This window comes from Mustela nigripes, chromosome 3 (assembly GCF_022355385.1).
Source record: "Mustela nigripes isolate SB6536 chromosome 3, MUSNIG.SB6536, whole genome shotgun sequence".
NCBI classification, from domain to species: domain Eukaryota; kingdom Metazoa; phylum Chordata; class Mammalia; order Carnivora; family Mustelidae; genus Mustela; species Mustela nigripes.
In genome coordinates, this window is record NC_081559.1 from 72427696 (window position 1) to 72440010 (window position 12315).

At 39.3% G+C, this 12315-nt stretch overlaps 1 protein-coding gene across 1 annotated transcript in view; it reads right to left on the bottom strand.

Moving 5' to 3' along the window:
* The window catches only part of PDE11A (phosphodiesterase 11A), a 388241-nt gene that overhangs the window by 127498 nt on the left and 248428 nt on the right, over positions 1–12315 (bottom strand). Inside the window, exon 10 of the mRNA XM_059392799.1 lies at positions 5552–5602. Within this exon, the coding sequence (XP_059248782.1) occupies positions 5552–5602 (51 nt within the window). The remainder of the gene's footprint in view (positions 1–5551; positions 5603–12315) is intronic.

Genomic DNA, 12315 nt, shown 5'->3' on the forward strand with positions numbered 1-12315 from the left:
TTTCAGAGTCCACAGTCTCTCATGGTTCACCTCCCCTTCCAATTTCCCTCAACTCCCTTCTCTGCTCCATCTCCCATTGTCCTCCATGCTATTTGTTACGCTCCACAAATAGGATGAATATCCAACTTTTGTAGCAACATGGACGGGATTGGAAGAGATTATGCTGAGTGAAATAAGTCAAGCAGAGAGAGTCAATTATCATATGGTTTCACTTATTTGTGGAGCGAGGACAGCTTTTAAACAACGTTACAAGTAAGCAGAGGTGAACCGGAAAGTGGTTGGTTGTTGGGATTTCCAAAGGCGGCATTTCAGGAAGACTGGGAGGGCGGAGGCTGGAGTAACAAGATGAAGGTCTTCTTCCCTAGTAGGCATCCTGAGGTCGTGGATGGTGTCTCTGTGGAAGCACCCAGCCTACCAAGAAGGAGCCCTTAGATGCTTCCTACTGACTGCGGTGGGGGAACATGAGCTCCCCAAGCCTCTACCACATGGAGCTCTGCTTGGGCTCCTGAGGCATCCTGACCCCTCCTGACCCCTCCCCTCCTTGGCAGCTGCCTCTTTACTTGGGTTAGGGTAAGTGCCACGATGTTATCCTCTGTCTACATGAGGTTTTCCTCTGCAAGAGGCCAGTGCAAGGACTGGACTATTTCCACAGCTCTGGAAATAGAGCTGGTGGGGAAGTAGGCAGCACATGTTCTGCCTCTGTGCAATTAGACAAAGGTGCATCCATTGGGAGTTCAGTCGAGAAGAGGCAACCCATTCCTTGACTAGCCGAGTGAGGGTGAGCCCCAACACCTTCCTCCTTGTGCAGGGACCCTTGTGTAGGACCTATGACAGACACATCTACCCGCACAACTGTCAGGACTTATGATAACCTTTGACTATTTCACGGATCAAAGGTGTCTCTTCAAACTTAATTACTTAAAAAAAAAAAAAAGCCTAGCACACCCCATCCCATTGTCCAGTCTGTCCCCTACCTACTGTCTTACAGAGAAGGTTGTAAGAGGCTATTTCTGATGTGGCCATTCTTCTTTTGGTACATAAAGGCCACAGGGGGTACCTCTTCTTGGGCACTTTATTTTATTTACTTTACCAGGATGTTAATTTGTGGTCAAGGCATTAACATTGATAACTTGAAATACGCAAGAGGTAGTCCAAGCCCAAACACCCAACATGAGTTATCGGTGTTTAATTACTGAGGCAGTTAAATGGTGCCGTAAACGAGTTCATCTCTGATTGCAGCCATAACCCATGCAGTTTGGAATTGAAAGAAGGGATGATAAAAGGTGGCAATATAACACGGGAACATCCATGAGTTGATTTTAATTGGTAAACTGGCGTATATAGTGGTAACTGTTTGGTCTGTCCACCGCATTGGAATCTTAGGAAAGTGCATAAAATTACAGGAGCATATAATTGCTGTGCTAAACTCATTTTCTTATGTTATCACAGCTGGCATCTTTAGGTTATTAAAAGCCTTTAAACCAGTCATCTTCAAAGAGATCTAATTGTCAATATGGTCTTTATACATTATTCCCGTTAGCACAGAGCACAAGAGATAAAAACAGGCACTAAAATCTGCACAAATTTTCTGGTCACACCTTTCTTATTTCAAGTTCAAGGAAGATCAGTAAATGTTAATGAGGATAAAAACCATTCTTTCATTTCCTCATTCGATGCACAGGGCAACCAGCCCATAAAGGACAAATTATTAACATTATAACCTCAACCAGACTTTGAAAAATTTAATTCATTAGTTCCAGGAATTTCTGTGATCTTTTTGTGTTTAGATGACTCTCCAAAAAAGACTGTTTCCCAATGTGTAAATAATATATCAGAACCACAAAAATCATCTTAGGTTCTGACATTCCTAGATGAGCAACTACATGTTGTTTCATCTACTTATTCTGGCTAGATAATCCAGGAAAAGTTCTAGAGTGTTTTTCACACTTTGACCACCCTTCATCTACCTACCACCACTCACCCATGAAGAGACTTTTCCCAACAGGAGAAACGTAGCTAATAGAACAAAACAAAACAGAAATGAAAACATCTTTTCCCTCTACCCTGGCACTCTACAATAGGAAAAGAAATCCACAAACACAGACAGGTATGGAATAGGAAGACAAGATATGAAAAAAGGTAAGGTGATATTAGCCTTGCATTAATGATTATTAAAGATTGGCTATAGGTTTATCATCTGTGAAATCTATGTTCCTTGAAACTATCTCACTGAGGAGTACAAATGGTAGTGAACTGAAAGTAATTAATGGTATGTATTATACTCTTCAATATTATGGGATTTCCATCTCTCCTACTTATTTCTGAGAGTTCTCAGGGTATGTATACCTTACTTATCCTTAAAATGTGACCACTTAGCTTGCCTTGACTCCTTCAGCTTCTGCTGGTCATTTTGATAGAAGGTACTTTCCCTCTAGTCTATATGAGGCTTCCTTTCTCTTAGGCTGCCATTTTCTGTTGCGTTCTATCCGCACTCTGGAACCCTCATGCTCTCGGGGTCACTCATTGCCCTGAAACTGTACTGAGGTCCATACCTTTCCATTCACATTTTTAGCTGAGAAGATGTATCTATAGGAGGCTGGGGTAAGGGACAAATCCAAGAGACAAACCGCACGCTGATCTTGAAATCATTTAGACACTGAGGCCTGTGGCCTCGATTTCCACTAACAAGTGTTCTTAACCAGGAGGCCTCCCAGTCTCTCGTGTAAACAAACCCTTTTCAGTGGTGTTCTCAACATATCTGAATCCCAGCTGTGGCACGGTTTGGGCTGCTACCGGAGTCTGGCTTATGTAAGTGTGTATTTGACCTCCAGGTCCTTGTCAGCACCAGAGGATGGTATTTCCTTCCAAATCCTGACTTCATCTCTGAATCACTGATCAATACCTTGGCCCAGCTGCACATAACCGAATACATTGACTCAGCCATCCTGAAATGATGAAGTTTTATGGATAACTCTGATTCCAGATTTCAAATCTCTCTCTGTTTTCTTTACTATCTCTGTTAAAAAATTATTCTAAGTAGCAGAGGTTACAATATATTCGAATGCAAGCTTGGTTTATCTGTACATTTGGGTCAAAACAAAACATTTATTTACTGCTATTTAGCTACAATGTTAGGAAACTGCCACTACACACACTCCAGTGTGAAATTTCAGTAAATACTTTCAGTGTCTATGTGCAGGATTATTTTAAGCTGACTACATTTTAATGTTATTGCTGCAGTTATAAGACATCAGCCACCAATTATGGTAATGCTTTGTTTACTTTGTATATCAGGAAAAAGAAAGCCATTAGGTTGAAATTATCTACTATATCTCAATTACATTGTAATAAGATACTTACCAATATCTTTCAGGATAAAATCTGGAATAAATCAGTTAAGTTAACATTCTTGATAATTTTAAGATGAAATAACCCTTTGATCTCAAATTTAAATACTTGCTATTTTTAGTATGTTTGCCAGCTAACAATAGAAAAGCATGGCAAACTCCAAGACAGCAGTGTTTTCCTTACTCTATGGAATTAAGAATTAAAGCCAAACAAAGGGCGGTATGTTTAGAGGGTACACAGCTATCGATTTTGACCTGCTGTGCCTCTGTACGTGTCCCATCAAATAGCTCCCACAGTTGTATCTGTCCCACTGTAAGACTTACTGTCTTTCTCCCTGCTGGTCCTTTCCTTATTTTAGCAATGATGATAATAAAATAACAGTAAACATATAAAACAGTAAGAACAGTAAAATATTGGTGGCAAGTTATTTCCCTAAATCGGATTTCTAGGTAACTAAACTTTATTAAAGTACAAAAGCTGTACCTACTTTTCATGGACATATTTATAAAATAGATAGAAGATACAAAAAATAATCATAGGTAACCATGGTTTTAACATATTCTTAATGAATAATTGTTTTGAATTACAGAACACTGATGCTTTATGGATTCTTTCCTTCCTTCCTTCCTTCCTTCCTTCCTCATCCAACACATATTTACTAAGTATCACCATGTTCCCAGAACCATAGGGATAGAGCAGTGAACACAACATACAGGAAGGGATACCTGGACGACATTCACATTCTAGCTGATACGCAGGATGTTTATCTCCCTAACAACAGGCCCTGACTGCCACAGTTTGGGGTGTTCTATCTCCTCCTTCTGCTGTCAGCTGTCACCTCTTGCTGGCAACATGTCCGCCCTGGTCTGGGTCACTCTTTTCCTGCAGCTCTTTTCCTAAGCCTCCCATTGAGCCAAGGACACCATATATCCCTGGCTGGAGCCCGTGCAGCTGGCTTGCACCCATGGTCAGTGTGCTGCTCCCTGCCCTTCTGAGCAGTCCCCTCATCCCCACTCTGAGTTTGGAGTCTTCCCTTATCCCCTTTCTTTATTTGTGTGCCCCAACTCTAAAGATCTGATGCAGGGATCAGGCCCAAAGGTCTCTGGACCATTGTTCCTGGGAAGATGAATGCATCTGTATGCAAATGAAACTCTTAGAAGAGTAGCCACCAAGGGTTATTACATACAAATACCAATACAAAACACTATCTTTCTTACTGTTGTGTTTGCTAAGCTGATCATTCTGAACCTCCTTAAACACTTAAAAAGGCAGAGACCAAAGCCTTCAAAAGGGAGGAAACTCAGGTCTCCCACACTCTCACATTTTGACCACGACTGGATAGAAATGCAGGGCAAGGAACAAGAATTCTGGTGCTGCCTTTACGAGAATGGTGGTGACTGAGATGAAAAAGAATATCTAGGGTGGCTGGCTGAATCAGCTGGAATATGTGACTTGATCTCATGGTTGTGAGTTCGAGCCCCCTGTTGGTGGTAGAGATTACTTACAAATACAATCTTAAAAAAACAAAGGTAAAGAATATGTAAGACTCATTCACAGACTTACAGTATGTTGGAGTTGAAAGAAGCTTCCACTGAACAGCAATGAACACAGTGGTTAGGAATTGCAGTTTCAGGGACAGATTGCCTGGCTCTACCCCTTACAATCATTTGGCCTTGGCCTGTCTACTTACTATCTCCACGCCTCAACTGACTCATCTGTATGACTATGTACTTCACAGGGTTAGGAAACTCCAAGGAATTATATAGGTAAAATGCTCTGTATTGTGGTCCATAGTAGGCAGCTGGCAAATGTTAGCTAGTATTATCCTAATCTCTTCACTTATTCTTACAGATGAAACTATACAGATTTTAAGTGAACAGAAAGTTGGAGGAAAAACGAATGTTAAAGCCAGGTATCCCGATTCTCATAATATTACACAGATTTTTTTCTAATATCACACTTACTTAACAAGTGGAAAGAAATAAATACTGAGTCATTTAAATGATCATGAAGGGGCTACTCAGTTATATATGTAAGTCCCTTTTCCCCTCTAAGACTGAAATATTCAAAACACACCTTTGCCCAGTTCTTTTCCCTAATACCTAGTGGGCAGGAACGATTCTACAGAGGCAAGTGACAACTGGTCAGAATGCTGTGTGGAACTTAACATGACATACTAGCACGGCACACTTTGCTTTCTTACCTTAAACTTGTCAACTTCGGCTTTTGAACATGTTGCATGGTATGACAGCACCTAATTAAGAAGAAAAGGGAAAGCAAACTGTTTAATACCTAGACATGACTATTCTCTGAAATTCTCCTGGCTTATAAATAAACACAGTTCATTATATCACCTTGACAATAGTGGATTTTTTAATTGAAGTGCAATTGACATACCATATCCTATTAGTTTCAGGTATACACCATTGTGATCTGATAGTCTCACACATTACAAAATGATGCCCATGATAAATCTAGTTACCATCTGTCACCATGAAGTTAGTATAATGTTATTGACTGTATTTCTTATGCTGCACATTATATCCCAGGATTTAGTTTTCTAACTGGAAGTTTGGATCTCTTCATCCTCTTTACCTATTTCATCTGCACCTCCCCCTGCTCAACTCTTCCCCTTTAGGGTGGCCAGAAGTTTGTTTCTTGTTTCTATGAGTCTGTTTCTGTTTTGTTTCTTTTCTTTTCTTTTTTTTTTTTTTTTTAACATTTTATTTATTTATTTGAGAAAGAGAAAGAGTTGGGGACAGGGCAGAGGGAGAAGCAGACTCCCCACTGAGCAGGGAGCCAGATACAGGGCTCGATCCGGGGGACTCCAGGGTCATGACCTGCACAGAAGGCAGACACTTCACAGGCTGAGCCCCCAGGCGCCCCTGTTTCATTTGTTCTTTTGTTTTGTTTTTAGGTTCCACGTATCAGATGTTTGATTCGCAAAGATCTTCTTCCATTCAGTAGGCGGCCTTTTTGTTTTGTCCACGGTTTCCTTTACTGTGCAGAAGCTTTCTAGCTTGATGAAGTCCCATTTGTTTATTTTAGCTTTTTTTGCCCTTAACTGAGGAGGCTGGTCCAAAAAAATATTGCTAAGGCTGGTGTCAAAAAGTTTCTCTGCCTATGTTTTCTTCTAGGAGTTTTATGTCTTCAGGTCTTACATTCAAATCTTTAATCCAATTTGAATTTATTTTTGTAAATGGTGTAAAACAATGGTCCAGTTTCACTCCTTTGTGTGTAGCTGTACAGTTTTCCCAACACCATTTACTGAAGAGACTGTCTTCAACAGTGGATTTTAATGTACACAAAATTTCCAATAACCGTGACACAGATTGTTACTTGTGCAATTGCAAAGGAATCTACTATAATGCTGAATTGAACTGTAGTCCCCATTAAAGGCGAAGTATTTTAAGTCAGGATGTTTTTATAGGTAGTTATTTTGTCAAAGGGACATGATGTGACTCAAGACCACAGTTCCAAAAGGACATGAATACTTGCTCTGTGGAATACTCTGGAACATAAATAAATAAAAATGTTGTGGGTGGTGTGTGGACGTGCGCTCGTGTGTGGGGTGTGTGTGTGTGTGTGTGTGTGTGTGTGTGAACTGTGGCAGACACTACAGACGGCTGACTCAACTTCCATTTCCGGTCTAGTCTCACTAGCTTGCTTTTATCACATAGGAAAGATTATATTGATATGCCCAAGCATCTGTGATGTTTTTTGTAAGAGGATTATATTTCTCTGTCCTCCTGACAGCCTTAATATATAACTAAATTTAGCCAACGCCTTGTGGGGAAAAGTGACAGATACTGTTTTTGAGCAGTCTGTAAGAGCCATCACATGGTTCTGCCATCTCCTGGGCCCTTCCACTGTGGGAAGCGTGTGGCCCCCCAGAAGGGCTGCTCCTTTAGCCAGGGTCCCAAAATGAAGAGCATAGCCACAGCCAAACCACAGCTGATGATGCCTTAGGTCAGCAGGATCTCAAGCTCTGTGGTAATAAGCTCATTGTAACTTATGATTCAGAGGCTTGAATTCACGGCTCCCTGCAGCTAGGGCAGTCATGAGGAGTGAGAATGTGAAATACAAGTGGGAATGGTGGGGCTGGCTGCCTCTTTCCTTTTTCTTCTCTGAAAAACAGCTGCAAGTTTTGGGGTACAGCAAAATCTGGCATCTGGCAAGTGACCACTAGGAGTGTGAGTGATGCTTTGTAATGGACAGTAGAGCAGAATGGGAGAGAGAAATGAGTCTGGCCCTGGACTGCCCTGCCTCAGACTTTTTGTTATGTAAGACAAATATACACACATTTGCTTAAGTCAGTGTTAGTATGTTACAAGGCATACACACACACACACACACACACACACACACACACACACACATGCACTTTATACACGCTGTATGTTTCATGCTACCAATCCCATTCCTTTTTTTTTAAAGATTTTATTTGTTTATTGAGAGAGAAAGAGGGATCATGTGCAGGGCGGAGGGGTAGAGGGAGAAGCAGACTCCCCACTGAGCTGGGAGGCCAATGTGGGGCTTGATCCCAGGTATCTCCTGCTTAACACCAGTAATCTATTCTTGAAAATCAGGTTCCACCTGAAAACACCCACAGGGAGCCTGTTTTCCATTATTTTTCATTGAAAAAAATTATAATACATGATAAAAGCTACCGGGGCTTCCTAAAACTTAATGAAAACACAGTAAAATGAATCTGTATGTATGAAACAAAAAATGTTAGGTTATAAATTGCATCAATTATTTATCTTCTGATAATAACCAAAACGTCTTAATCAAACATTGCTCTCTATTCAGTAGAATTTTCTCTCCCATTGTCAGCACTTTGATCACTCGCCTATTTTCCCATAGTTTTCTCAACAACTTCTCATCTTTGGGAGGCGACACACTGTCAGATACTATGAAGCAAAAACAAGAGCTAAATATTAGCAGCCTGTGGTGACAAATCGGGAGGAGTCGTCTTTCTTAGCAGCAGGGACAACCGAGATGCACAGCCTCATTGTTAAATTCTGTGTGATTCCCAACATGTCTGTCTACACATGATTTGGATGTTAGACCAAGTCTATCTGCAATGTAAATCAAAATTTTTCCTACACCTCATTTTATTTAAAAAAATTACAGAGTTTTCAGGAAGTATATTTTTTCCCAATATAAACAAAGGCACAAAAATGTATTGAGGGGGCACCTGGGTGGCTCAGTCCTTAAGCATCTGCCTTCGGCTCAGGTCATGATCCCAGGGTCCTGGGATTGAGGCCCACATGGGCTCCCTGCTTGGTGGGGAGCCTGCTTCACCCTCTCCAGCTCCCCCTGATTGTGCTCTTCCTCTCCTTCTGTCAAATAAATAAAGTCTTTTAAAAAATGTTGTATTGAGAAAGAAATATGTTCTATGAGGTTTGGTTATTAAAAGCCAAGATATTTTCTAATGGGGAAACTTCTGTGATGTGGTCCTGTACCTCAATCAGTTATTAGGAAGGTTATATGGGATAATCCGTGTCAAATGGTTGGCACACAAATAATCAATTTACAGCTCTTGTATTAATATTTAATTACATTTTTGTCATATAAGTATTTGGTAGAGTATTGTGTCATCCTAAGTATTATTTTCATTGGATCATAAGTACTTATAGATATTTTCAATGCAAAAATAACTGAATGGATTTTTTTCTTTTAGTTCTGTTTTATTCTCGTAGCTTTTTTTTTTTTAAGATTTTATTTATTTACTTGACAGACAGAGATCACAAGTAGGCAGAGAGGCAGAGAGAGAGGAGGAAGCAGGCTCCCTGCTGAGCAGAGAGCCCGATGTGGGGCTCTATCCCAGGACCCTGGGATCATGACCTGAGCCGAAAGCAGAGGCTTTAACCCACTAAGCCACCCAGGCGCCCCTATTCTGATAACTTTAATTTGGATGTCATTTTATTAACATTTCTTACAACTTATAAGTCTCTCTTTGCAGATTAATTTTCAAAATTTATCTTTACTTTAACAAAGAAAATTCCACAAAAATTCAAGCTGAAATTCAAAATCTCTACCACCAGATGGTGCTTAGCCAGGCTTGTAGTATTCAGGGCACACCACCCACTCACCTTGTTTAAATCAAATTTGCCCACAACCTTTATTATTAAAAAAAAAAAAAAAAAAAAAAGGAGCCATCAACTCCACTTAATTGAAACTGTTTGAATCAGTGAAGCAGACAATTATTGCAGAGAAAGACTTTTGTCCACTTCACACCACTTTACCACAGTTGGCGTAATTAGTGAGCTTGTTCATCACCTGCTTCCCCCCCTATACTGGAAGCACTCGGAAGGATCAGGTCTGGTTTGGGTCCCCCATGGATAGCCTGTCCCTAGGAGTGTGCCTGATACTTAGTTGGTACTCAATAGATATTTGGTGAATCAAGGGGTAAAAAATAAAATGATCTTAAAAGAAGCTCTCCATTTCCCACAATGCTTCACTGCTTATATTACGAGTGGCCTTAATGCCTATCTTTCCATTAGTGAAATCATAATACGCCTTAGAGCATAAACTGAGCCATGTAGATCGGGTTGCCAGATTTAGCAAATAAAAATACAGGATTACCCAGTTAAATTTGAATTTCAGATCAACAATCAATATTTGCAAAATGGGGACATACTGTTACTAAAAATACTGTTCTTGATCTGAAATTCAAATTTAACTAGGCGTCTTGTGTTTTTACCTAGAAACCCTACTTTTACTCTTTCCAAATTAAAAAGTCTAGAAACAGGGCGCCTGGGTGGCTCAGTGGGTTAAGCCGCTGCCTTCGGCTCAGGTCATGATCTCAGGTCCTCGGATCGAGTCCCTCATCAGGCTCTCTGCTCGGCAGGGAGCCTGCTTCCTCCTCTCTCTCTCTCTGCCTACTTGTGATCTCTGTCTGTCCAATAAATAAATAAAATCTTTAAAAAAAAAAAAAAGGCTAGAAACAAATATGGAAAACTCAAAGCCACATCCCAGAATATTCATGTTCTTCCCCCAACCTCACCCCACAATATCTCCCAGTGACTTTTTTCCCCCAGTATTTTATTTGGCAAACCTATCAAATGCCTTGAGTCTGGAATATTTTTAGCAATGTCAAATAACCCCATTAATCTAAGATCTTGTGACAAATCTATGGATGGATGCCATTGAAGAAAATAAAACAAAAGTAATTCCTGATTACTTTTAGCATAGCAAATATTCAAAATATTCAAAAGAGAATCATACATATATATATATGTGTATATATATATATATATATATATATATATATATACACACATATATGACACCATATGGCACAACTAAGGACTAAAGACTAAAAGATCAAGCAAATTTCTATTGTTGAGAATTAAACTTAAAGAATAAAATATATATTTTTAGGTAGATAGATAGATAAATAGACATGGCCTGGAGGTTTTTCTTTTTAAAAAAAAAATGATTATTCAAGTATAATTGACATGTTATATTAGTTTCAGGTGTGCAACATATTGATTCAACAATTCTACACATTACTCAATGCTCATGACAATAAGTATAGTTACCATACAATGTTATTATAATATTATTGACTATATTCCTTATACTATACTTTTCATTTCTGTGACTTTTAATTTTATAACTGGAAGTTTGTACCTCTTAAGCCCTTCACCTATTTTGTCCATCCTCTTACTCCCTTCCTACTGGTAACCACCGGTTTGTTCTCAATACTTAAGAGAGTGTTTGGTTTTTTGCTCATTTGTTTTGTTTTGCCTTTTTTTATATTCCACATGTAATTGAAATCACATGGAATTTGTCTTTCTCTGTCTGACTTCTTCACTTAGCACAGTAGTGTTGAGGTCCATCCATGTTGTTGCAAATGAAGAATTATATATATTTTTTTAAGATTATTTATTTATTTGAGAGAGAGAGAGAGTGTGTGTGTGAGAGCACATGCAGGGGCCTGGGGACAAAGGGGTGGGAAAGAGAATCTAAACAGACTTGCACTAAGCTCCTAGCTGGAGGTGGGGCTGGATCACACGACCCTGAGATCACAACCTGAGCGAAAATCAAGAGTTGACCACTTAACCAACTGGGCCACACAGACACCCCAAGAATTATGTTTTTTCTTTTAAACTACTATTGTCAGACCCTCTTGGATAAGTGAGCACTTCTTCCATGAGTCCAGACTCTATTAATTTTATAAGAATTCCATCAGCTGTGTATTTCATGTCAAGATCTAGGTATTGGTTTTTGAGTGGTAATATCTTTGGTCTAGTAAAAATGCTTTACTATGAATGCATTGTAGTAGTTTTAAGAAAGAAGCCTTCGCAAATCTTAATTATATAAATATTTTCTCTGTGATGAACATTGTTAGGTTATGAGTTTAGCCATAACATACTCACTTGTCAATTTTTTTGACAGCTAAATAAATTTGTATAAAGCTTATGTACAAAACTGATCCACAGAACACTTGACAAATATTAAACTTTCACAAGAAAATTTCTATCCCAGATGGTTTTATCTTGTGTGTTTGTATTAAATTAGAAAATTTCTCAAGTAAACACTAGTGACTCTAACTAATGAGTAGTTAGAGCAGGTGAACTCTAACTTGAGAAATTTTAATAGCTCCAAAAATAAGTTATTATTTGCAAACCCTACCAACTACAATTAGCTTTTGGATTGAACTTGCTCTTATGAAAACAAAGAAACAAAAAATGCAGGAAAAGCAAGATAAAGCAATCATCAGACCCATGAACAAAAGTGTAAAGGACTCATGTTTTTTTGTGGAGCTTTTACAGTGGGAAAACACAATTAACTACATTTCAAAAGAAAAACAATGAACCAAGCTAAGAAACACAACCAAGCCTTGCCCTCTGTCAAACGCGGTTCAAGACCAGAGCCAGTGCTCGCCTTGAATTCCCAGGAAGTGCCCTTGAGTAGCTGACAGCAAATCTCTCACATCAATAGTTTTAAATGTTA